The 27,709-nt window shown below is 44.4% G+C and overlaps 1 protein-coding gene and 1 long non-coding RNA gene across 3 annotated transcripts in view; both read left to right on the top strand.

Moving 5' to 3' along the window:
- MC4R (melanocortin 4 receptor) overlaps positions 1 to 14,036 on the top strand; it is a 29,783-nt gene extending 15,747 nt beyond the window's left edge. Inside the window, exons 8-9 of the mRNA XM_081014996.1 lie at positions 11,181 to 11,349; positions 11,924 to 14,036. Coding sequence (XP_080871122.1) covers positions 12,304 to 13,305 — 1,002 coding nt within the window. The 5' untranslated portion in view covers positions 11,181 to 11,349; positions 11,924 to 12,303 and the 3' untranslated portion in view covers positions 13,306 to 14,036. The remainder of the gene's footprint in view (positions 1 to 11,180; positions 11,350 to 11,923) is intronic.
- A 5,900-nt stretch (positions 14,037 to 19,936) lies between these two features.
- On the top strand, positions 19,937 to 22,798 carry LOC308482166. 2 transcript variants are annotated; one of them, XR_013989107.1, is made up of 4 exons: positions 19,937 to 19,988; positions 20,129 to 20,249; positions 21,053 to 22,218; positions 22,667 to 22,798. It is a non-coding gene; the product is annotated as an uncharacterized lncRNA (long non-coding RNA). The 2 variants fall into 2 exon arrangements; XR_013989108.1 differs by lacking the exon at positions 19,937 to 19,988 and having other exon boundaries at positions 20,035 to 20,249.
- Positions 22,799 to 27,709: the final 4,911 nt, after the last annotated feature.

The raw sequence follows: 27,709 nt of genomic DNA, 5'->3' as shown, positions 1-27,709 counted from the left end.
GCTTTGCTCGCAGCAGGCATTGATACTTTAGGGGGAGTATGTTACCATAAAGCACCAATGCTGCAGCAAGCAAAGGCTCTAGCAGCTCAGCCAGCTGCTTGTGGCTGGAAAGCCAGACAGGATGTTTGTGACTGTTGCCATGGGAACAAAGGGGCAGTCCATTCTGTACTGAGCACCGGATGTTAGCTCAGTGTGTGTGTGTCATATGACCCGTACTGGATGTACTTGGGAGGAGTTTCTTCTTGCTGTTGTTGAGTGCAGACATGATTCTCTGTACTGATGTAAGAGGCAGAAATAAATGATGTAAATAGTTTTCTGTCTGCTTCTTTCCCCTCCCTGGGGACACCAAAGGGGAGAGAGGAAGAACGGTGTGTTCCTCTCATACATCTGAGAAGAATCGCCGGACCTCGCCTGCTTATCAGCAGAGTGAAGAGACGCGGGGAGGTCGACAGGAATATCTGCCGGTGCCTACGCTGTGGCACATTCCTCTGACCCAGGCAGAATTCCAACAGATATGTCACACTATTCTGCCTCACTTACTGATTTTTAGTGTTTGTATTCCGCTAAACCATTTCAGTAGGTCATCGCTCAGAGAACATTGTTATAAAAAACATGCATATGATTAGTAACACCTAAACAGGTGTTATTATAGCATTTATTCTTTTAACCAGGCCAAAGACCAACATTACTCAGGGCCATTTGTAATCATCTTTTTTAAAAAGTTGGTTTTCCAACAAAATCTGAACTCTGCAAACTTTATATGGTATCCAAATCCAGCCACTTTACACAGCTTCCTCTGGTTTTGCTTAATGTTTTTGGCTGCGCTTGAAGTTTCCAAAATGTAATCACTGTAGAAAACATTAAGCAAAAAACCGAGAAATTGTGTAAAGTGTTTTGGACTTGCATAATATGCACATGTTGCAGAATTCCTTTTCTGCTTTCTCTAGTCATGGGGCAGGACATTTGGGTACAGAGAAAGCACTAAATCCTCTGAACAATAGGAATATTATTTGGCACGACTACTGGCTCCTGACATTTCATTAAGCAGAAGTGGAATGGTCTGAAGCTTTCTTTTCTTAAAAAAACGAAACAACGAATCTTAGGATATGAAATCTGCAGATACTTTCCATCCCTTACAAACACCTCTGTGAATTTTGAACATATACCCAGCTCCAAAAAACATACCTAATTTCCACATGTATCTTTGATTTGGTCCTTCTGCCAGTGTTACAAATTTGTCCTCTGTCAGCACGGGAATTTGTCCTGCTAAAATGAACTAAATTTGCTATGTGATGTTCATAGGAAGGAACAAAATTTGCCTGAGAGCACATATATTTTTCACCTTATACTTGCACAGGGCTGGGGGTTGGGGATGGTACGAATGGACAGTAAAATCTGCCAAAAGAATTCTTACACTATGTCAGGAAGCTAACCATGGTATGAATTATTAATGTATTTAAACTAGGGTGGCCATATTTCTAACACTGAAAATCCAGACAGAAAAGTTGTTGAGCTTTTTCAGCTATTTTTATGGGGAAACGGCAAAAACGGCACTGCCAACATAGGGGCTGCCATACCTCCAGATTTCCCCAGATGTATGGCAACCCTAATTTAAACCCCTACCCCCACTGCCTCATTTGCTATGGCAAGCTAATTGTTGAAACAAATTCTTTCTACACATTTCAATGACTTATATCCAATTCTTTAAAAAGAGCTATTAACTTTGCTTAATGAAGCTTGCGCAAGTTGTGTCTGAAAGGACGCATAATTCAGTGTTTTTTACCAGAAGAGGCAGAATGAAGCTTCTAACTGTCTCACACAAATGGTGATACATATGAATATTTGCACGCTAAGTAATTAGTCTAAAAGCTACTGCTTTGCAAAAGTACTCTGCCTGAAACAAACAAACAACAACAACAACGTACTCTGCTTGAAGAGCTGGTGTTCTTTTTTTTAAAAAAAATAACATGCACCAGTGGGCAATATTTCAGTATTTTCTTGTTTGAAGCGTGCATTATATCAGACAATGTTAATGTATTCACAATGAATTCATTTACTGACCATTTGTACCATCCCCAGCAGCTGCCTTACACTTTGACCTGGACCTTAGGAAAGCCAATTGGAAAATCGCGACTTTTGGGCAACTTGGGGGTTTGTCTAAAATAAGATCAGCAATTGGGAGGGGGGGGTCCTTTAAAAAGCTCAATTTTCAGAGTGTCCATGTTTTTACTTTTTGAAATGTGGCAAACCTAGCCCCCTGGGAAAGTATGAGGTGTAAAATGTGTGTTGCCATGCAAATCTCGTTCCCCCTATGGCCACACCAATTTGTGCATCTTTAATTTTGCCAAGGTTGGGGGGGCGGGATTCACTAAAATTCAAGGTCTGACTACCAATCCCATTTGCAGATGGGAAAGAATCCCATCCCCGCCGTCCTGGTTAGATTAGCTAGTGACCCTTATGTGTTTCGCCTTATGTGTGTGGCTTGTCGGGTCATCTCTTTCGTCATCTTTGTGCAACGGTTTTCCTGGAATTCTAGGAGCAAGTGAAGATGTGGCAATACCACAATGGACGGAAGCAAGACATTCTGGCCTACTTAACATGAACAAGGTGCTCCTTTTAATTGGGCCCTCTGTGAGAACCACTATTTGTGCTTCCACAGCTAGTGTATATTTTCTTCTCCCTCTAAAAACAAAAAAATAAGTGGTACTGACTCCTCTTTTTACAAAAACGCAAAGAAATTGAACGTTTTGGAGCGATCTCTGAGGTAAATCAGCAAAAACGACATGGGCTGCCATACACCCTGATTTTCCTGGACGTTTCGCAGATTTCCGCTCAGACACTGCTTGTGGCTGCAGTATTCTGGGTATTTCCTGGACCCTAGAAAGGTCTTGAAAGTAACATTTACTAAAAAAAACCCAGAAGCTTTTTGACTAGGCTTAACAGGAGAAGAAATACCAAGAGACCTAAAAAGACTATGTATGCGACATGAGTTTGACCAAACTGCGGGAGGCAGTGGAAGACAGAAGTGCCTGGCGTGCTCTGGTCCATGGGGTCACGAAGAGTCGGACACGACTAAACAACAACAACATGCGACAACAGCTGCAAGAATGTTGTTAGCCCAGATGTAGAAGGAAGAGAAGGTCCCAACAAAAGATGAGTGGATAACCAAAATGATGGACTGTGCCAAAATGGCAAAGATGACCATGAAGATCAGACACCAAGATGACAAAAAATAATAATCAAGAATGGGAAACATTTGTAGAATACCTTAAAAACCACTGTAGTTACTTAGAAACATTAGCAGGACTGATATAACATTTATGAAGTAAAATGAACTAAAGTACAAATAAGGAGATGAAATAGAATGGATAAATATAATTATATGCAAAAAAAGGGGGACACGTGGGGCGCTGTGGTCTAAACCCCAGACCCTGGGGCTTGCCGAATGGAAGGTCGGCAGTTCGAATCCCCACGACGGGGTGAGCTCCCGTTGTTTGGTCCCAGCTCCTGCCCACCTAGCAGTTCGAAAGCACATCAAGTGCAAGTAGATAAATAGGTACCACTCTGGCAGGAAGGTAAATGGCATTTCCGTGCGCTGCTCTGGTTTCGCCAGAAGCGGCTTAGTCATGCTGGCCACATGACCTGAAAACACTGTCCGCAGACAAACGCTGGCTCCCTTGGCCTGGAAAGTGAGATGAGTGCCGCAACCCCAGAGTCGTCCGCAGCTGGACTTAACTGTCAGGGGTACCTTTTATGCAAGAAAAGAGGGTAAAATATGGAAACCCGGGGGGGGGATGGGGGAAGTCCGAGGGGTTTGTATAATCCCAGTACTGTATATATGAAAAATGTTTGGAGTGTATGGAAATAATGTTAATAAAAAACAACACCTGAAAACATTTTTTAAAAAAAGTCTTGAAAGACTCTGCTGTGTTCCAATAACATTGGTCTCCCAACAGGGCTGGAAACATACATTTTTTGAAATAGGGGAGAAAAGAAAAGGGGGGGGTGTTTCAAAAGGGTAAAGAACCCTGAGGTTCTGAACTGTTTGCTTTTGCACTTGAGTTGCTCTCCTTGGGATAATAGCAGCCTCTCAAATCGTTACACACAGCTCACCGCCTGAAGTGGGCTGGGGAGAGATGGAGGAGAAAAACAGCAGAGCGTATGGCTTCAAGGCGAAGAAAAAGAATCCCAAGAAAGAGCGTATCATTTATTTATTCTAGTTGTGTAGATGGAATTTAACATCCACAACAAAGGGGAAGCAATATAGCAAGTTAGCCAGAGAAAGCCCAATTACGAATCTAATGAAAAGCAAGCTACGAAAACCCTCTCTTGAAAGCTGAATTGCTTTAAATTGCTTTACCACATGTCCTCTTTCCCCCGGATCTTATCCAAGCTACGAAATCAAGATGAATATGCTACAATCACCGGTTTCCCAACCCGAACTCCACAGAGCAATTTAACCTTTACCAATCTCCTGTAAACATCTGCCGACTTTAAGAGGATGATTAATTTTAAAAGCCGGCTATTGCCAACACGAAGATAGCTCTCTGAGTGTCAAGTAGAGATTAATATTTTAAAGGGGAAATAAATAAGTGGATAAGGATAAAAAGAACCGTTTCTGGCAGGCGAAAGCTCCAAATAATTTGTGACACCTAAGGGGTGTACACACAAATCTTGCTCTGGGATTGTTTTAGAAAGCAACCAAGTGTGTTCAGAATATAAGATGTCCTCACTGCCCCTTTTAAGAGATACTTATTTCCGATCACAGAGAAGAATGTATATTATAATCATTGCAAAGCTTCTAATTGAAAAACATTGCAAATAAGGGCCCCCATTCTGCAAACCAGTTGTCAATCATACGTATATAATCTGTCTGCGTCCCCAGTTCTGCCTTCTGTGAATAGAAAGGTCCTTTGCTTCTCTCAATGAAACATTGGATTGTTACATTTCAAACTTAAATTAGACCTCCATACAATATTCTCTTTTTTCAAATCATTTTCATTATTTTTCCAAATTATTGCACATCAAAATAAATTAATTTAAAATCAGGTCCTGTTGAAACATATGTCCAAGATACACACACACCCCGTGTGCGCTGCTTCGTTTCTGATTTAGTGTTCCTCCTTAGAGACAGCACCTCTGTTACGTCTTATAAATATAAAATTCCAGTTCATATTTTAGGTTTAAGAGTCAGAAGGTTGCAATCTGGAAATGTGCATGTATTTGGACCAGATGGGTCCCTCTGTACTCTACAGTTGTTTCCTGTTTTCATTGGGATTTTAACGATCCTTTGCAAAAAGATCACACCAGTCTTGTAAACTAAGTAACCTCACAACTCCAATTCAGAGAAAACCAGTTGCTGTGGAATCTGAGGCAACTAACTCCCCCCCCCCATCCTCAAGGCTGTGGGAATGTTCAGGGAGGCAGGAGAGGATATATTGTTTGTTAATATCCTTCCTAATTTGAGTCTGCAAGCTCCTTTACTTAGCAGAGTTTACATTCCCCTTTTAAATGCACAGCGGATAGCTGGTTGCAGGCTTGTGTAAGCCTCTCACTATTAGATTCCTGGTAAGTTCCCTTATATCCCTCTTAAAAGAGTAAACACACAACAATCTTATTTAAAGTCAATACAGTGGTACCTCGGGTTACAAAGGCTTCAGGTTCCAGACTCCGCTAATCCAGAAATAGTACCTCGGGTTAAGAACTTTGCTTCAGGATGAGAACAGAAATCGTGCTCCGGCGGCAGCGGGAGGCCCCATTAGCTAAAGTGGTGCTTCAGGTTAAGAACAGTTTCAGGTTAAGAATGGACCTCCAGAACAAATTAAGTTCTTAACCCAAGTTACCACTGTAAAAAGAAGTTTACTCACATCAACAGTTCACAGTTGGATCCGTGAAGGCAGACTTAGTTACAAAGTTTATACATGTGGATCTATTCCATATGGAGATAATTGCAGTGTCCTCTGTTTTAGCTAAAAAACCCCTGCTTCAACATATGGAGGAAGTGAAACTCTGACAAAAGGCCCCCTGTAATGTGCTTTAATTATTTTGTTTGCAGGTTTTATAGATGTTTATATAAATATAACCTGTTACCCATCATTCTTGTCTTGAGTCTTTTTGGATGGGTTGGCAAACTTCTCTAATTCATTCAGGTCCTGTTGTTGTTAGCAGCCCTGAGCCCGCCTTCGGCTGGGGAGGGCGGGATATAAATAAAATTTATTATTATTATTATTATTATTATTATTATTATTATTAAAATCCTTGGTGATTTTTGAAGTGAATCAGATGGTGTTGGGTTTTGGGGGTGATTGCTCCATTTGTGGGGCAGGGCAAAATGCAGGGTTTTTGCTGCAAAACGTTTGCCAAAGTTTGGCACCAGTTTGGAGCAAATCGGACATTGTTGAGTTTGGGGACTTTAACTACGAACCCAGTTTGGATATATCAATTCCTCTGTGGAGTGCTGCAAACACGGGGTTTTCTCTGCAAAATGAATGCAAAACTATGGCACCAGTTTGGAGGAGATCCCAGATTTTGGGGTAGTTCATTAAGCTGAGATGTCCACCCCTACAAAGGAGGCCTAGTGGCTACCCCAAGTTCCACTTCAGAGTGTGAACGAGATTGCAACTTCTGCAAATGCAGAACTGAGGCTGAGAAGTTGCTGCTTGCCTATGAGCTTCTAAAGACTTTCCTACCCTGTTTGTAACACTCAAGCAAAATATGGACCCCATCCCGGTCTTATTTTGGACCTTTAAGTGCAGATCTGTGAGTGTTTCTTTTTTATCCTGGCCATTTCAGACTTTACAAGGATTGAAAAAGTCTGCAGTTGAAAGGGAAAAGGTCTGGGACAACACTGGGCTGGGGAGACAGACCAGTCCAGATCCATATTTTGCTCTGAAGAAGAGTTTGGATTTGATATCCCGCTTTATCACTACCCAAAGGAGTCTCAAAGTGGCTAACATTCTCCTTTCCCTTCCTCCTCCACAACAAGCACTCTGTGAGGTGAGTGGGGCTGAGAGACTTCAAAGAAGTGTGACTAGCCCAAGGTCACCCAGCAGCTGCATGTGGAGGAGCAGGGAAGCAAACCCGGTTCACCAGATTACAAGTCTACCACTCTTAACCACTACACCACACTGGCTGTCTGCTGTGGACAAGCCCTTTTAGGCCGAGAAAAAAGGTTGAAACAGCTTGGGCCTCTGTGGTGCAATGGACCAGTGCTGCCGGCAGTTAACCAGAAGATTGATAGTTTGAGCCCACCCAGAGATGACTATGGGCAGGATTCCTGAATTGCAGGGGGTTGGCCTTGATGACCCTCTGGGTCCCTTCCAACTTTGTGATTCTATGGAATACCAGCTATTATATACAGACAACAATCTATTGTACAATTTGTTGATTCTGTGAGCAGATTTGACAGGACGAAGAGGTGACATTTGGTGACCTTGACATTTTACTGCCATTCTCTCGTTCCTTATAAGCATAGATTGTAGAAAGTTATGTAATGCAAGAGAACAAAATAGAAAAAAGGCCACACATTCAGTTTATTTTGCTCATTCTTGTGAAGAGCGGCTGAAATAATTGCATACATTTGATGCGGTGTATCCTTTTTTTTTCCTCTTTCACATCTGCTTCATTTGTTAGGTGATAGGCAGGCTGAAATTAACAGTCAAGGTGAAAAATAAAACAGCTTTGAACACAGATGAATTAAAAAAACAACTAAAAAACTGGATTCCAGGGAACAAAAACATGCCTTCCACAAAAGTAAATCAAGCAGGAATGGTACATCTTTACGAATATTCTCTCCAAATGTGAACATATGATTTTACACTTGTCCCTCTCTTTTTTCTACGTGCAGCTATTTACCAGTTTTAATAATGTATGTCTGCAAGAAGCAGGTGCCTTGGCCATAAGGCAATAAATAAAGGCATGCTTGCGTACGTTGCAAAGGGTTTTAAGCTCTATTATCAGGCAAAGGTGAATGAGAAAGGTTTGTATATTCTATGCCAGGGGTGAGCAAACTTTTTCAGCAGGGGGCCAGTCCACTGTCCCTCAGACCTTGTGGGGGGCCGGACTATATTTTTTGGGGGGGAATGAACGAATTCCTATGCCCCACAGATAACCCAGAGATGCATTTTAAATAAAAGGACACATTCTACTCATGTAAAAACACTCTGATTCCCGGACCGTCTGCGGGCCACATTTAGAAGGCGATTGGGCTGGATCCGGCCCCCCAGCCTTAGTTTGCATACCCATGTTCTATGCTAAAAACAAAATCCCAATTCTGCCCAAAGCTGCTCCTTGAGGTCTAGAGCAGGGATGGGAAATCTGTAGCCCTCTGGAAATTGTATGACTCCACCATTCATAAGCAAGAAAAATGAACGGTTGCCGAATAGATCTAGCAAGAGGACAAACTTGAGAAAAGATCTTGTTTTCAGCTCTGTGCTGAGGAAGAGCTCCAGAGTGGAATTTTAATGGCGAAGACTGGACATATACTCTGTGGGTTATTTATGGTCGCAGCCCGTATGCTAGTTGGTGAACAGCGGAAGGCATGGAATGTGACCTTGTACCATCCAGATAAACACTGCAAAGAACTGAACAATGGAAGATAGTACTTAATTCTCCCAGCACACCAGGTCTGAAACAACAAATGTATATGAAGGACTACACACATGTAATGGATTTTATACTTATAAGATGTAACAGAGGTGCTGTTTGTAAGGAGGAAAATGCGGTCAGCTGCAAGAATAATGTAATGAAGATTGACGGATGACAACTGAACACTAAATAAGAAATGATGCAGCTATGGGAGGAAACAATCGGCATATGTTTGCAACAGGAGCAGGGAACCTGATTTTTAGGAAATTGTATTCAATTAAAGCAATTTGGTTGGATTTGTACTAATTTGGAAAATTAATAAAAATAATTGGAAAAACACAAAGTAAAAGCTGAGGCTGCTAAAATAGGGCCGCCATATGTCCGGGATTTCAAAGGCAGAATTGACGTCCAGAGAGCAATTCCGAAAGCTGGTACCTTGTCTTGGTTCTTGGGCAAAAAGCTCAACAATTTTAATGGTTTCCTGGTTTTTACTTTTTGAAATACAGCAACCTTAGCAGAACAGATTCTGGAGTTGGGGTATTGTTTAGGGGGTTAACTGTTTTTAAGACGTGAGGTTTGTTGTTTTTTTGTTTTGCTGTTGTTTTTTATTGAGGGAGGGGAGATGTGTCTGGGAGCAGAGGCACTGGGGAGAGCAGGAGGGGCCAATCACAGTGGTTCAGGGTCGGAGGAGGTATGGGGAAGTGAGACAGGCTGGGTAAAGGCCATTAGTGACTGTCTCGTGGGCCAGCCCCTCCTCCTACCTGGGGAATTGAGGTTGCCCTTGTGGGATGTAAGAATCAGGTGCAGTCAAACACAACATTGCTAGAGTAGACATGAAGGTTGTCTCAGTCCTCCAGCCGAAACTTCCTATGTGTAACTTGAGATGGGCGTTGCCTCTCCTGAAGTAATGATCCAGAACCACAGGCTGGCAACCATCTTGTCTCTCTTGTCTCTATTGATGCCATCTTAACAACAGCACTACTAAGATGCACCCTTGGCTCCAGGCCAAGAGAAGAAAAGGGGGGCTTTCTCCCATAAGGAGATGAAGGTAAGGGGACCCCTGACCATTAGGTCCAGTCGTGACCGACTCTGGGGTTGCGGCACTCATCTCAGTTTATTGGTCGAGGGAGCCGGCGTACAGCTTCCGGGTCATGTGGGCAGCATGACTAAGCTGCTTCTGGTGAACCAGAGCAGCACATGGAAACACCGTTTGCCTTCCCACCAGAGTGGTACCTATTTATCTACTTGCACTTTGACATGCTTTTGAACTGCTAGGTTGGCAGGAGCAGGGACCGAACAACGGGAGCTCACCCCATCGCGGGGATTCGAACCGCCAGCCTTCTGATTGGCAAGTCCTAGGCTCTGTGGTTTAACCCACAGCGCCACCCGCGTCCCATAAGGAGATAGTCAATAGTCACCACATTTAAACTATGTTCTAACCTTTTAAGTCTGCCTTCTGGGAACCTTTGTGAGAACAGATGATTACTTGTGACTAAATGTTTTATACTTTACGGAAGACTGTGTAGTGTCTTATTTTAGGAGGGATTAAACGGGGAAAATACCAGGAAATATTTACAAAGACTCTAATGAGTCTGAGCAAGCTATCTGCTGTGTGTGTGTGTGTGTGTGTGTGTGTGTGTTTTTAAAAAAGGGGAATGTTAACTCTGCTGATTTTGTTGAACTTGTAAAGACAAGTTGGGATAGGATATCTTAGACAATATATCCTCCCCCGCATCCCTAAAATTTCCCACAGCCCTATCAGCCAGCCCTCGGGTCTGTGGCTGCTGTTGCTGAATGCTAGGTCGACTGAGTAAGACCTCCATCATCCATGATCTGACTGTGGATGAGGAGGTCAATCTGGTCTGTATCACTGAGTGGGTGAGCAGGGTGGAGTTGGTCTGACCCAGTTGTGCCCACTTGGGTACTCGGTGCAGCATCAGGCCAGACTTGGAGGTCAGGGAGGGGGTGTTGCTGTGGTCTAAAGAGATTCCCCTCTCTTCTCTCCTCAGGCTCTCTGTCCAGGTGTGTGCGACAGGAATCCACAGCGTCTGTTCCTAGCATTGGACAAATGGGAGATTCTGCTGGTTTACATCCTGCCTCGCTGCCCAGCGGTCTCCCTGCCTGAGCTGACAGAGCTGGTCTCAGCGGCGGTGTTGAGGACTCCCAGACTGCTGGTTCTGGGTGACTTCAACATCCATGTCAAGGCGACTGGCTCTGGGGTGGCTCAGGACTTTAGGGCTGCCATGACAACCATGGGGCTGTCCCAATATGTCATTGGCCTAACGCATGTGGCAGGCCACACTCTGGACCTTGTTTTCTCAACTGGGCAGGAAGAAGGTGATTTCAACGTGGGGGATACTGACATCAGGCCCTTGTCATGGTCAGATCACTTCCTGTTGAAACATTTCCCATCATCCTTAACCATTGTCCATGCTGGCTCGGGCTGATGGGAGTTCCATAACAACTGGGAGAACCACAAAGCTTCCCAACCTCTGCGATACAGAATACAACTATGTTCTACATTTCACTTGACCATAATGAAGATCACTTATTTCAAATATCATGATTCCAGTTCCTCCCCCCGCCCCCCCAAGATGGTATTATGTCTCAAGGCAAAAGAAGAAGAAGAAGAAAAGCATTAAGGGCATCTCTACAGCTCCTACTTAAACGGTTTGTCATTCCCACTCTTCAGAGTACCATGGCGGACTGTCAGCGAGTGAACAGAGCTATATAGCATATTTGAAAAGAGAATTCTGAATACAGGTACTTGAACGCAGCACAACTGAACTAACTCTGGGAACATTGGGGGGGGGGGGAATCAAAGGCTGATGTATTCCGGAGTCATTACTTCTTGCACTAAAAGCTTTGTCTGATCCTGGCATTCTCAATCAAAACAAAGTAAATTCAAACAGAACAGCAGCATCATTGAATGATCATAATACAAAGCCCTAACTTGTAACATCATGTATATTCTTAGAATTTAATTTCCACATCCCATGGAGAATGATGCTGATACTGTTATAAAATCTCAACAAAAATCTATGGCAGCAAATGAAATTTGCTGTGCTTTTCTGGCGTCTCCCGTAGCTTTGGGGAGCAGCGCAACATCAGAAGCTGTTTTGCCGAGCTGTGTAAAATCCTGAAATGTATTCAGCATGTCCAGCCTTCACACATCCCTTTCTCTCTATTGGCTGATCAGTAAATCAGAGGAGGGGCATGTCTCTTACTACCTTTCCCCCCCAATACAGTATAAGAAGCAGTAGCAGCCGGCAGGCAGGCATTGCACAGAAGGCTGAGTAGTAGTTATGGTTTTCAATGATGTATCTCTCTCTCTCAGTAGCAGGGACTAGCGCACTCTAGCCTTGTGCTTTTATAGAGAACAACAGAAAAGTAATTCTTGACGCTCCCAGCTTCCTTGAGAGGGAGGCAGCATTCAGCTACATCGTTCCCAGCGGGTACAACAGGCGATTGCAGAGTTGGATAAGCCAGCAATAATTGCAAAACACTGCAGCTTTACCTTGTCTATCAGAGTCTGCTTTCCTGCTGCTGTACACCATCCCACTCTTTGGAAACGGCATTCGACCAGTTCTGCAGCTCCCCAGCCAGTGAAAAACCCCAAAGAACTATTCAAAGAGGAGAAACCACTGACAGGTGAATTTCATTTTCAAGCAGCAAACTGGCAAGCCACCACCTGATTTGGGACCAGCGCTTTGTGAGATGAACTTCACACAGCACTATGGAGTTCACGAACCTCTCGGCTTGTGGAATCGCAGTTACGGACTACGTGGCGGAGGAGGCACGAATCGATCCCTGGGGAAGGCTTACTCTTCGGAAGGCTGCTACGAGCAACTTTTCGTCTCGCCCGAAGTGTTCGTCATGCTTGGCTTTGTCAGCTTGCTGGAGAACGTGCTGGTGATTGTGGCCATCGCCAAGAACAAGAACTTGCATTCGCCAATGTATTTCTTCATCTGCAGCTTGGCGGTGGCCGACATGCTGGTGAGCGTCTCCAACGGGTCGGAGACCATCGTCATCACCCTGCTGAACAACACCGACGCGGACGCGCAAGGCTTCACCGTCAGCATCGACAACATCATTGACTCGGTCATCTGCAGCTCTTTGCTGGCCTCCATCTGCAGCCTGCTCTCCATTGCTGTGGACAGGTATTTCACCATCTTCTACGCTCTCCAGTATCACAACATCATGACTGTGAAGCGTGTGTTCATCATCATCACCTGCATCTGGGCTGCTTGCACCATCTCGGGCATTCTGTTCATCATTTACTCCGACAGCAGCGCCGTCATCATTTGCCTCATCACCATGTTCTTCACCATGCTGGTCCTCATGGCTTCTCTCTACGTCCACATGTTCCTGCTGGCCCGGCTGCACATTAAGAAGATTGCCATTCTCCCCGGCAGTGGCCCGATACGCCAGGGCGCCAATATGAAGGGGGCCATCACCCTGACCATCTTGATTGGCGTGTTTGTTGTGTGCTGGGCTCCGCTCTTCCTTCACTTGCTCTTCTACATCTCCTGCCCTCACAACCCTTACTGCATCTGTTTCATGTCCCACTTTAACCTGTACCTCATCCTTATCATGTGCAACTCCATTATCGACCCTCTTATCTACGCATTCCGGAGTCAAGAGCTGAGGAAAACCTTCAAGGAGATCATGTGCTGCTGCAGCTTGCGAGAGCTCTGCGATTTCTCTGGCAAATACTGAGTGGATGTGGCTCAGCTACCACACAGACACACACTTGCCACTTTTAAGGCTGTCTTGGCTACATCCATAACAACGAACCTCTTCCAACTATAGTTATTAGTTGCATCTTTCCTCCTTCTCGCTTGTCATGCTTCAAGTGCAATTATTTCAATGTCAAAGCAGTGGTGGTGATTGGAAATGTTCCGACAGACTGCAATTAAAGGAACAATGTCAACTTATTTTTGAAACTGCCAGACACCAATAAATGGATGCTGAGGATTGCAAAGAAACAGTTGCCTTATAAATGCACGTAACTGTGCAGATATAAAATGCACACAGTCGTGTTCTTAGACTTGCTCCATTACACTGCATTTGTTCAAGAGCTGGAGCCGGTTTATGCCTGACACACATGTTGCTAATTTTAATTAAATACTAGTGGGCGTTATTACAGGGCTCTGTTTTTATTCCACACTGAGCTCAAATGTATATTAAAGAGGCATTGTTTAATGGCATCAATCTAGCTAAAGTTAGATAGAACTAGCAACCATTGGGGTCACTGAAATTGGATTTTTGGGAGGGGACTGTAAATTATGCTGTAAATGGTGTTATGAACAATGTTTTGTTTCCCTGAAAGTGTTCATATTGGATTGTGATAATAAGAAATGTCATTTGTATTTATTTACTTGCTTGATTTACTTAGACATGTTTGCTCAAGGTGAAATACAGAATTAAAGCACACCTTAAACACAGAATCGAGCAATTAAAGTCACACAGCTTAAAATGTATGTTAGACGCGCTGTGATTGTTGAATGAAGGGTGGTATATAAATTTAACAAACAAACAAATCATTTAAAAGCATGTTTAAAATCACATAAAGGAAGGGATAACAGCACTCTGCATTAAATGTTGGATCAGGTTAGCTCCAAACTAGATGTTTAGCAGCAGTCCTAAGGGGTCAGATCTGGCCTCCGAGGAAAACATTGCTCACTGCAGCTGCCACATTGTTGGAAGGGTGCTGAAGGAAAAGCGAGCAAAGACTTTGAGTGAAAAGACCAAGAGGAAGGAAGGGACTTTGCCCTTTGCAACTGTGCAGCAGCCTAGAGACATTGTGGAGAGCACCCGTCCTGTAACCTCTCCCCAGAACCCACTTTGTCACGGCACAAACATCCTGACACTGGCGATGCTCCAGGCTAGCCCCCGTGGTGCTGGTACACCTGCATGTGATGACTGAAGGGGACAGGCAGACACACAGCTCTGAGAGATGGCATGTTACTCTATGTGTCAGGTCCCAAAACCTCCCGGCGTGGCCCTGCAAAGGACATAAGTGGGGAGGGGGGCTTGTAGCATTCCTGGTCAAGGCTTAAAAGTCCTAGGTCCTTTTTAGTACTCCAAGAGGCCTGAGCGTTTAGCACCCTTTCCTTGTCACTATGCTGCCAAGGGGAGCAAGGGAAATGTAGCGTCTACAAAACTGGGCAGATCCAATGTAAAAACAACTCTGAAAGTGTATACAGTCGTACCTTGGATCCCAGATGCCTTGCGAGTCGAACGTTCTGGCCCCTGAACTCCACAAACCCGGAAGTGAGTGTTCTGGTATGTGAACGTTTTTTTGGAACCTGAACGTCTGACGGGACTTTCATGGCTTGGTTTCCGAACATTTAAGAAGTCGAACGGACAACTGGAACGGATTCCGTTCGACTTCCGAGGTACCACTGTACTCGATTCTGACCAAACTAAGCCTCCTGAGGTACATTTTGCTCTACGAGACTTGGTTTAGCCAAAATCGAGTACAGTAGTACCTCGGGTTACAGACGCTTCAGGTTACAGACTCCGCTAACCCAGAAATAGTACCTCGGGTTAAGAAGTTTGCTTCAGGATGAGAACAGAAATCGCACGGCGGCAGCAGGAGGCCCCATTAGCTAAAGTGGTAACTCAGGTTAAGAACAGTTTAAGGTTAAGAATGGACCTCCAGAATGAATTAAGTTCTTAACCCGAGGTACCACTGTCTACACTTGTAGAGCTAATGCTAAATACATTACTTCTAGTAAATGAGCCACCATAGCCACAAGAGGGCCATGAAAACTTGTGTCCCAGGCTTTTTAGAATCGTCTACCCATGTACTGTCTGAAACCAAAGGGGTGCATGTGTTGCCAGATGTGAAATATATTGGCTATTTTTCAGCTTTTCTACGTCACTAATCCTGAGCCCTTTATTCCCCCATCACAATAATTTCTGCAACGGTGTTCTTTTTCTGCCTCTCACAAATTTTGACGCCTATAAAATAAAATGCTTTATGACCAATTAAAGCTGGAATTAACAGGCCTGTAAGTGGTTGAAGGAACATGCACTGTAATGAGCACCACAGTTATTTTCAAAGCAAGCGTCTAGCCCTGGAAAAGTACAAGGAGTGTTCCTATTAAATCTATAAAAGAACATTTTGGATCCCCCAAACTATGACTCAGCTAAGCTGGGTCACCATGATACGATGCCTTTAATTACAGGATATCTGAGATAGTTTCAGCTGCGACAAGGTGACAGACACATATTTTCTGAACTCACACAAAGAATGAAAAGCAAGATTTGAGGTTTTCGTCATTCCCTCCCCTCCTTTGATTTATGCTTTGTTCAAATATGACAATTCACTCAGCAACCAAGTGCTCTCTGTGACGTGGCACAGACATTGATACAAAAGAGCCTTATTTTGAAGCAAGTGCAACTGCTGCTCAGAAAGTGTTTGAGCATTATCTCATCTGGAGGTTTCAGGAAATGAGAGGGAGAAATCAAGGCTGCAATTCTAACCTCAGATCTGGGCTGTTGGAGCAGGTTAGGAGCCAACAGACACCCTTGTATTGCCAGACCAGATATGGGCAGTAGGGGATGCTTCCTGGTTTCAACGTTTAATATAGCTTTAAATCTTTATATATTTATCCAAATAATGAGGGCCTTGTCATATAGCCAACTTACAATGAGGAACTGGTGCTAGATGCTGCTATATATCTGTCAATATAATTAGAACTATGTATGATAAGGGCTTGGCGATCACTTTGTTACTTAATGAGAATTTGGCCTGTCTAGTTTGACAAGTTAACATGCCCGAGATGTGAACTCAGTGCCGGATTTACGTATAAGCTAAACAAGCTATAGCTTAGGGCCCCACTCTCTTGGGGGCCCCCAAAAAATTCAAAGGGAAAAAACACCCCAGATGTACATTTCCAAAAATAAGATAAAAAACAAATAAAATAAAACCTACATACAGCAACAGTGTTTTGTGATGTGTAGGCTCCTATGATGTAAGTAATGGGCCCCGCCTGCTATATAAAGGGCCCCATTACCTTCCGTAGCTTAGGGCCTTGTCAAACCTAAATCCAGCCCTGCGTGAACTGTACTTGGCTCAACCCGAGGGACAGCTGATGTCATGAACCCTAATTGATCAGAGATAAGGTCGGCACGTGCGTTCACTCCCAAGTAGAGAGGAAGGTTCACATAATGTAGAACACCTGCATAGCCTGGTATCACGCCCTTGCAAGGGCTATACAAGCTTCTAACGTCAGAAGCTGAGTCGAGTCTTCATGTTTGAGTTCTACCAGTAAACATTGGACGTTGGTCCCATCAACTGAGTGAAGGCTCTGCTGCTCCTGGGGACTCCGCAGCAGTGGAAACCATGAATTTCGCCTTTGCAATTATCTCCCTAATACCCCTTTGAGCTTGTATCTTAAGTGCCACTTGTTAGTGAGTACGAGATATAACTTCTAGACTGCTTCTTCTGTCTTATTGTCTACGTATACCTGAAGGAGCGTCTCCACCTCCATCGTTCAGCCCGGACACTGAGGTCCAGCTCCGAGGGCCTTCTGGCAGTTCCCTCACTGCGAGAAGCCAAGTTACAGGGAACCAAGCAGAGGCCTTCTCAGTAGTGGCGCCTGCCCTGTGGAACGCCCTCCCATCAGATGTCAAGGAAATAAACAACTATCTGACTTTTAGAAGACATCTGAAGGCAGCCCTGGTTAGGGAAGTTTTTATTGTTTGATTCTGTTTTTAATCTGTTGGGAGCCACCCAGAGTGGCTGGGGAAACCCAGCCAGATGGGCGGGGTATAAATAATATATTGTTGTTGTTGTTGTTGTTGTTGTTGTTATTGTCAGTCAATAAACCATTTTCTTCTTCATCTAACCGTCTGCCAATCCTCCATCTGCTGAGATCCAAAAGAACTCCTTGCTTGCTCTAACTCCTAGGCAGCATAGCAAAACAAGCCCCATCCAGCAATCCTTGCAAATGCCCCTGTTTGTGAGGCCTGCTCGCGAGCTCTTGGTCACAAACTCCCAAAAGCTGCAATATCATGGCGCCATAGATCTGGATCTGTCCATTTTGGTCCTCTCCATTTCTCATTTTTCCAATCATCCATTCAGTTCTCCACATTTTGCAGCCATTTGCATTTTTTAAAAAATCCTCGTATGCTAATCGTCATTTCAGTGTGAATTTCTCCCGATAAACACATTTTTATATGCAGTTGTGACTAATGCACATTTTTCATTTGAAAGGCAGTGTCTTTTAAAATGTGATATTCACCAATAGCTTCATTTTTATGCGCAATTTTCAAAAGTAGAATAAATGCAAGCATCAAAGGATAGCTTTGTTCCTGTTCACGTATCGTTTTGGAAAGAGCAAATTTGATAGATTTAGCTTTTACTGTGTACTGAACTGATTGTCTCCTCCATTGCTACACGCACTCATTACTCTTACTAAACATTAGAGGGAGAGAAAGTGGAACTGGACGTGGGTTTGCTATTCTCAGTGTTGACTTGTTATCCGCATCACATCTTGCTCTGCCCTTAGAAACTGAACAGTGCTGGAGATCTCTTGCTCGGAAAAAAACAAATAAGACACTTACAGCATGCACACAATCCCTTGGGCAAACAAAGTTGACTACAGGCTTTAAATGTTTGTCTTTGATGCTATGGTGTGTCCCAGCACCTCTTCTGGAAGCTAGTAGAGCAGAAACCATTTTAATTACATTATTGAGCAAGCCAACCACAGGGTCAGCACATTGGACAGGGGCAGCAGACCAGTCACAGTTGCATAAATGAGCTAAGAAAGAATTGTCCTTCCATACAGATTAGAGCTTTTTAAAATGTGCCCCCTACCCCCATGATGTACAGAAAACATATTATCAAGGATAGGGTAAAATGAGAGTATATGAATCCTGATAGATGTGGAGCATGGTTTTTAATCTGTGTTTAGTTTGGATTATATTTCTAATTAAAATACGCTTGGAAGAAACAATTGTCACATTACACAAGGTTATTCCACATCCAAAGGGATTGTTTCCTCATCTCCTCTTAGATAAAAAACGATGAAAGGAGTAGCATAACAAACACTGCAGAGTTGTCAAATACTTAATGGGATGACTCCATTTCCCCCCAAGAAGCGGGGAGGAAAGAGAAAATGTAAACAATATATTATTTTCTGAAAACGATTCTGATTGTTTATGTCAATTTTAATCTCCAGCTTTGTTAATATAATGACTTTTGTGGTTCATCTTATCTGGCTTCCAGCTTAGTTGCCAGAGTCCTCTGAGATAAAGTTGGAGAAATTCCATAGTCTGGTTATTTGTATTTTCTCCCTGCAATTTTTCTCACTCTCCCTAGTCTAAGGGCTTGAATAAGCTAAATCCTCTGTGGACAGAATCCACTGTAATTAAATTAACACCCTTCTGGATGAAATATCCCCTTCCCCTTTTGTTTTGAAGAGTTCCAGATTCAGCTAAGTTAACCTGATCCATTGCTTTACATTCTGTCCTCTATTTATGGCAAGTAATTTTGCTGTTGATTCTATGCAGTTCACCACCATGACATGGTGATATTTAGACATTTTTGCAAACAAACAAATTGGATTAATTGTTCTTTAGGTTTCAAAGTTAAGCCTTCCCTTTTTTGCCCCACCTCTGCCTCATGGATCCAATAATCTATTTAAAATTCAGATTAATATTATCAACATTTATTTTCGACAGCAGGGATATATATATATATATTTGCTCCAGAACTGGAAAACCATGGATGTTTCTGGCTACCAGTATAATTTCATTTAACATTTATAACAGATTAAAAATATGATAGATTCAATGGACAATTCTACATGGAAGCTGCCTGTACAATGAACCTTTCTGTTGGAGGTTGATGCCCTGTTTCTGAAGGTAAGCAGCTTTTGAATGGAAAACTATCCCCTTAGACATACAGCAGGTTGCAAATATTAAGATGTGATTTAATGAACAACTCTGCACGGAAAATTCCAAGGACAGACTGGAATCGGACCGTTTTCTGCAGGTAAATCAATTCCTCAATCTTTAATCTCCAAAGAGCATTGGTGTGATTAATTTATCTAACTACAGAAGTACACTGTTTTGCTGCTATTTCTTTTTAATTCAATGAGGATCCTAAACAATGGAACACCCCGTCCAACAGCTACCAAACCTAGGGCAATGATTATTGTCAGAAGATTTCCCGTAAAGTTACCATTGGAGCCAAGTGAAGGTCACTAGAGCCAACCTCGAGATGCTGAGGATGCAGGGACCTCAGTTCAAACGGTCACAAGCTCCGTTGCTAGGCAACAGCCGTTAATAACATGGAATACACGGCCATCATGCCAAGGTTCTAGGAGAGTCAGTGTGGCCTAGTAGTTAGAACAATGTTAATTCCATGCAATTCAAGGGTGGTGGTATATATATTCTTTTAAATGTACCATTTATTTATTTATTTATTATTATTATTATTATTATTATTATTATTATTATTATTATTCTGCTTTCCAGACAGATGTTGTTTCCTAAAGCACCTGACTGATTATTATTTTTAAAGGTGAGACAAGTCCTGTCCTCAGGTATGGAATCTCAAAAAGGCAAGACACCCAATGCAAGGGATGTGGAGGAACAAGGCACATTTCTCAAGGCCCAAGGAAAGGCCTGAGATATGTCCACAGGCAAGTCCTGTCCTTCTGGGGCCAAGCAGCCCTTCCCCACCCACAGCTGTACTTGGACAGAGATGCAGCAACTGACCCTGTAGCCCTTTGTGCCCAACTTCAGGGGGGGCTGTGGGGCTCAAGCCCCTCTCAGATCCCCCTGGGGGGCTTCTCTGGGCCCCACAGGCTGCAGGCAGTGCCAGGCAAAAGCACAGGCTCACCTGAGGGGCTCAGTTGCAACCACGTTATACTATAGGATTGGGTGTGTGTGTGTTTATTGAACCTGCCTCAATGGGCCCATTGCCCTCACAAAGGGTCTCCCTCCTGAGCCCTGAGGGAAGAGAGGTGGGTTCCAGCAAGACCCAAGGCAGCGATTCGGCTTCAAGGCTTCATTGATGCCTCTGGAGCAGATTGGGGAATACAATCTTTCAGATAGCTTGCACCTGAGCTGTGTAGACAGCACCCTGTTGGTTCAGTCCAGAGGCTGGTCCTCCCTTCTGTTCTTACCGTGATCTGACTAGATGCCTAGGAGTAGCCTGCAAGCAGGACCCAGGTGCAACAACCTTCTTCCCAGCTGGGAACTCTTGAGTGCAGCCGAAAACAAGGCTTGCCATTGGCACCTCTCAGCGGATCCAGGCCAACTGCAAGGAAACACTGTACTATACCTAACGCTGTTCTCTAGATCACTTACGTGCTTCGATACCTGATTGTCCCTTGGGCACCTTGCAGGGTGGGCCTGGTAGGGGCAGCCTGAAGGCTTTGACATACCTGCATGGTTGCAATGATTCCTTTCAAGAACTCACACATTCCTGCATCTTCTGCAGGAGGTCAGAAAGATCTTGCAGAGCTTTCCTTCAGACCAGCTTCTTCTGACTCGTCATTGTCACAATGACGGATGTCAGTTCAGCACTCAGCTTCTCCTCGCTTAAGCCTTCGGGAGCAACATCAGCCGCATCCGACACAGTAAAGTGTGTGGTTGGGACATTGAGGGGAGAGAGGAATGGCACTTTTGTTTAAAAAAATGGTTTTGTTATAAGCAACAGCTTCTCTGTAAGAAAAGTTTGACGTGTCACGTGGCCTAATTGTTTTGATTACTTTAAGGATTTTATACCATTCTGTTTGTTTACAGTATTCATTGCCCACTTCTCATTGAATAGTAGAACTGAAACAGGGCTGCTTGTGTCAGAAGGGAAATGGCTGCCTTCTCACACCCACAGTTGTGATCCCTCAATTCTCTGGAAGTCCTCAGCAGCTTCTCTTGCCTCCTTTCCTTCAGAAAGCCCAAGCTTCACCACCATAAGCAGGCTTTTGAAAGCAAAAGGAAGATTTCAGAGATTTCATCTTCATCAAAGTCAGTACCCTGTTCATGAGAAAACAGAGCAAAGGAACAGGAAGTTCAGAGACTGGGGAATGGATCAGGCCCTCAGGCAGGGATGTCACATTTGGAACGCAGATTTCTCTGATGTATTTCTAGATATGCTGATGTGTACACTGGGATATGATATGTAAGCCCAGAGAGGCTTACATGAAATCAAAAGCAAGATACTCCCTATTCGCAGGCTTATATTGTAATAAAAAAAGCTAACAAACAGAAATACAACACACGAGGAAAGAAGGCAAGGAGGGCTGAGGAAAAGAAAATTCTCCCACTGAGGCAGCCTAATGAAATGGCTGCTGCCAGATGACAATTGAGGGAGAGGAGGTTTGAGGGAGCTGGCCAGTCTAAAGCAGAGCCGATGGCGCTGTTTCTCATCCCTCCTTCCTCCAGGTGTAGACCTCCGCCAGGCCTCCTCTCACTCCCTTGCCTGCACCAAGGTGCAGCCCTCCCCTCCAATGGACTCTGTGGGCAGCAGGGCTCCCTGCATCAGCTCTGCGGAAAGACCAGCTTCATCCAGCACCTCCTTCCCCTCCACTGGTCCAGCCGTTCACGCTATATTTTCTTCCGTTTTTCCCTTTCCCTTTCAAACCGTAGTACAAAACTGATACAGTGGTACCTCGCAAGACGAAAAGAATCCGTTCCGCGAGTCTCTTCGTCTTGCGGTTTTTTTGTCTTGCGAAGCAAGCCCATTAGAGGTTTAGCGGCTTAGCGCTACAGTATTAGCGGCTTAGCCAGCTTAAAGATCAGCTGATAAGCGGCTTAACGATCAGCTGATAAGCGGCTTAGTATCAGCTGTTAAGCGGCTTAAAGATCAGCTGATAAGCGGCTTAAAGATCAGCTGATAAGCGGCTTAGCCATCAGCTGATAAGCGGTTTAGCGGCTTGGGAAAAGGGGGGGGGGAGGAAAAAAACCCCGCAGGAACTCGCAAGACATTTTCGTCTTGCGAAGCAAGCACATAGGAAATTTGTTTTGCGAAACACCTCCAAAACGGAAAACCCTTTCGTCTAGCGGGTTTTCCGTCTTGCGAGGCATTCGTCTTGCGGGGCACCACTGTATCCAGAATGTAGAAATATAAATGAACCCTCTCCCAGATTCACATATGCATATAGCAGAAGGAAGTGCTTTGTTCAAAATAATATTCAATCGACTGCAGTATGGAACACTAAATTTTCCTTTACAGCATTCATTCTCCCCTTCCAAAAACTTGATACAAAGCTCAAAATGCAAGTAGATAAATAGGTACCGCTCCAGTGGGAAGGTAAACGGCGTTTCCGTGTGCTGCTCTGGTTCGCCAGAAGCGGCTTAGTCATGCTGGCCACATGACCCGGAAGTTGTACGCCGGCTCCCTCGGCCAATAAAGCGAGATGAGCGCCACAACCCCAGAGTCGGTCGCGACTAGACCTAATGGTCAGGGTTCCCTTTACCTTTAAAAGACATTCATTTTCAATGCCCTTCCTATGTGATATGTCTACAGCCCACTGCTAGCCACATAGGTAAAGGTAAAAAAAGGTAAAGGACCCCAGGACAGTTAAGTCCAGTCAAAGGTGACTATGGGGTTTCAGCGCTTATTTCGCTTCAGGCCAAGGGAGCCAGCGTTTGGCAACAGACAGCTTTCCAGGTCATGTGGCCAGCATGACTAAACCGCTTCTGGCGCAATGGGACACCGTGACAGAAACCAGGGCACACGGAAATGCTGTTTACCTTCCTGCCACAACAGTACCTATTTATCTACTTGCACTGGTGTGCTTTCGAACTGCTAGGCTGGCAAGAGCTGGGACAGAGCAATGGGAGCTCATCCTGTTGCGGGGATTCGAACCACCGACCTTCTGATCACCAAACCCGAGAGACTCAGTGGTTTAGACCACAGCGCCACCCGTTCCCCCAAGCCACATAGGTAGGTGCAGTTCAGACTGGGTTATACACCCCAGGTTTGGCATTTCTAGCATTGACGCTTTCGTTGGAAATGGAATATGTCAAATTAACTCCTAAAAATATGATGAATTTAAAATTGTATTTATGGATCTGAATGGTCCCCCCGTTTGCCAATTATTCAGCTGTGAAAAGTCAGGCTATCTAGAGGGGTCCCCCCCATCTCTATGCCAAACATTTTTAGGGTAAAAGCAACAATCTCCATTGGCCACCTTATTGACAGCCAGCACCATTCTCTTCAGCACTCAGTATTTGGCTTCTTCACAATCTTTTTGGATGCCCCAAAGTTTATGTCTAAGGTCTTATCTGCATTACCCATTTAAAGCAGTATCATGCAACTTTAAACAGCCATGGCTTCCTCGTAATAATTCTGGGAAGCGTAGTTTGTTAAGGGTGCTGAGCAGTGTGTCTCTCTCCCCCCCCCCCCCGATCTACAATTCTCAGAGTGGTTTAATGGTCAATCCCTTTCCCCAGGGAATCTCTCCTAAGTAACTCTTACCAGTAACCCAGGAAGAAGGCTGGGAAGAGCATCAGGGTAGTAGGGTGGTGTGCTAGGCTTGGGGGTAACCCGAGCAACGTGGACCAGGTCCAGTCCAGAATCTGAAGGTTCCACTAGGAGTCAGTCTGACAGGGCCAAGGAAGGACACGAGGCAGGAAACCAGGCAAGGACAGGTACAGGATCTCAGGCAGGGTCTGGCATATAGCAATGTTGCTCCTGCAACCTGGGGTGGGGTCCGACAGCCTTTTATCTTTGTCAGGGTAATAGCCGGTCCTGATCCCCCGGCGACTCACCTCCCTGTTTTGCCCAAAGGCGAGCACTCCTCCTGCGAGTACTCAGGTGTCTCCTTCTCTCAGACCTTAGTCTCTGCAGCTCGGGAGATGTCGGTGGGTTACTAGACCCAGAGGCTACCTCAGCCTCTCCTGACCCAACTGGTAGTGGAGCAGCTGCACGTGATTGCCCAGCAGAGGGCAACGAGGTAATCCCCGCATCTGGAGCCAGGGCAGGCTCAGGCCCCTGACTCGGCCCAGCTGGTGTTCGTTGCAGGGGCACCTGTGCAGACTGGGACTCTTCAGGATCAGGCCCCAGACTTGGTTCAGATGATGCCTGAGGCAAAGGATCCGGTGCAGACTGAGACTCCTCTGGTTCCAAGCCCGAGTCCCAGGCCATCACAGGTGGGCAGATCCTTGCCTTCTGCCACGCCAGACCCCAAGGCACTGTAATCAATAAAGTTTGGGCAATTTTTCACTGATTTGGGGGCTCTTCTTGTTTATGGGTTTATGGGTGCCATAAAATGTGCCCGGCACATGTCATGGTGGCTTATGAACAATATCCATCAATTGATGGGGCGGTTTTCTCTGTCTCTCCTTTCTTCATCTGTTTTCTTATCTCTGGCTTACAGATATATTTCTCAGCCAAAGGGAAGTACAGATTATTTGCTAACTCTGTTAACGATCTGAGCCTTTGGAGGGAGATTATTATATCCCCCAGTGCCTGATTTAATATAAAGCTCTTCTTACATTACTTCAATGATTTCACATCCACGGATGAACCAGGATTGAAAGTTCACACCATAATTTGTTCCCAACATAATGGAAAAAGAGTCTCTGGATCACAGGTGCATTTACAGTATTGAATGTATTCAGCCACATGTAGTCAATTCATCTGATTAAGAGTGTTGGGAAAATCCAATGCTAAGCCATCCGACAAATATTTGTTTCATTCTCACAGAATTTTCATGCTGCCCCTGTCAATACCAGCTCAGAAAGGTTTATAGGAATAAATTGTCTTTCTTTCTTTCTTTTTAATCCAACATGGTAAGAAAGGCACTTAAAAAAACAACACCCATTGATCTTGAGACCTAGAATTACAGGTTCTATTTTGCCTCAAATTGTGCTTCAAAATGCTATTTATGCTTTCCATTTTCCACAGTACAACCATTAACAGTTTGCATTTAACATGTGTACAATGAGACACACTCCCAGGAATGTCAGGCTGCAACCTAAGGGTACAATCCTGTCCTCAACTTCTGCTGGCTGAGGGGCTATAGCAGAGGTTGGAAACCTCAGGCCTGAGGGCCAAATGTGCCTGCCCAGCCGCCCCATTTGCCCCATGAGGCAATTTCTCTAAACCACTGCCCCCTGCCACTCACCTGATGTCTTATGAGACTTCTAGTCTGGTGCAGGTATCAACATGACGGCAAAGGAACAATCAGGAACTTAACGTGAGCTCCTGATCTTCCTTTGCCAGAGCAAGGCACGCTCCCACCTGATGAGCAGGGGGAACATGTCTTCTTCCGATATCCCCAAGTGGTTTGCATTGAATCTGCTGCTAAAATGGAGGTGGAAAGCTCTGTTTCAGCAGCAGGCTCAGTGCAAATTGCTTGGTGCCACAGGAAAGATGCTAACACTGCAGTTCTCAAGTGGCTAATAGCCCTATGGCTGTCAGGTGTTTGGAAACCACCTCCTTTGGTACCTCCATTATAATATTTTCATCTTATGCTGCAGACACACGTGGGTGGCGCTGTGGGTTAAACCAAAGAGCTTAGGACTTGCCGATCAGAAGGTCGGCGGTTCGAATCCTGGGTGACTGGGTGAGCTCCCGTTGCTCAGTCCCTGCTCCTGCCAACCTAGCACTTCTAAAGCATGTCATGTGCAAGTAGATAAATTGGGACCACTCTGGTGGGAAGGTAAACGGCGTTTCCTTGTGCTGTTCTGGTTCACCAGAAGCTGCTTAGTCATGCTGGCCACATGACCCGGAAGCTGTACGTCGGCTCCCTTGGCCAATAAAGTGAGATGAGCGCTGCAGCCCCAGAGTCGGTCACGACTGGACCTAATGGTCAGGGGCCCCTTTACCTTTACCTTGGCACAAGAGACATATTTTTAGGACCCATTCCAGTTGCGTTTTTTTTTAAATTGTGCATTTTACGTTGCTATAAAGCACCCTGGGACTTTCTGGTGAAGGGCAGGAAATAGATCTAACAAGAACAGCATCACATTGTGGCTTTATTCATACCCTCTTCCTTTTACCTCTCTAGTCGGTCAAGATTCCAGCCTCCTCCTCTTCAAATGTAATTCATAGCTTCATACCCTTTACTACTTTTTCTTTTATCCCAACCTGTCCCCAAGGAGCCAACACAGACTGAGGTCTGAATTTGTACACGTCAGTTGCCTATTCAGTTCAGTGTTGAACTAAATAGGCAACTGACTTACTAAGGCTACAATCCTATACAGTTGCACCTTGGTTCTGGAAAAACCTTGAGATTCAAACATTTTGGCTCCTGAATGCCGCAAACCCGGAAGTGAGTGTTCTGGTTTGCAAATGTTCTTTGGAAGCTGAACGCCCAACACGGCTTCCGCAGCTTCCGATTGAGTGCAGGAAGCTCCTGCAGCCAATCAGAAGCTGCGCCTTGGTTTTTGAATGTTTTTGGAAGTTGAACAGACTTCCTGAATGGATTCCGTTCAAGAACCAAGGTACAGCTGTAGCTGTATTCACATACTTGCAAGCCCCTTTGAACTCAGTAGGATCTCTTTGGGATAATGCTGTGTAAGTTTTTGTGTTTGTGTTTTTAAAAAAGCTCTCCCTCCGGTCCCTAGAAGATCTCTCTCTCTCTCTCTCTCTCTCTCTCTCTCTCTCTCTCTTTATTAAGACTTTGCATATCAAAGAAAAAGAAACAAAGAAACAAAGAAACCCAGAGCACATAAAACTACTCATACCTGCTCTACAAAGGTTCTGTGGTGGCCACAGGAGAAAAGAGATTCTAACCCAGGAACGCATAGAGATTCACCTTACCTTACCTTACCTTACCTTACCTTATCTTAGCAGAGATTTCTTTATGACTTGGGTTTTCTCTTTGTCAAATATCACCTTTAGGAGGGATAGATATTAAATGTCACAGAGCCGGTCTAAGTGGATGAAACTTTCAAAGTTATTAATAGACAAAGAAATTTCTATCCGGAGTCACGACTTGCTTATTAATGTCATCTCAAAGAAAGAAACTTTATTCTAGTGGGAATAATGAGTCTCTTTGGGCAGCAGTTCACATCAAGCGCATTGAACTGAAGCATATTAAAACATGTTGATTTGCTTAGGTATTGCTTGCTTCACTCAGGAATCAAATAGGATTAAATATATCCTGGCATCAAATGTAACTTCAGCTGTATTACATCAAATAGT

The sequence above is a fragment of the Podarcis pityusensis genome (genome assembly GCF_964106645.2).
Source record: "Podarcis pityusensis genome assembly, chromosome: 7".
Taxonomy (NCBI): Eukaryota; Metazoa; Chordata; class Lepidosauria; order Squamata; family Lacertidae; genus Podarcis; species Podarcis pityusensis.
This window is presented reverse-complemented; position numbering and strand designations above follow the sequence as displayed.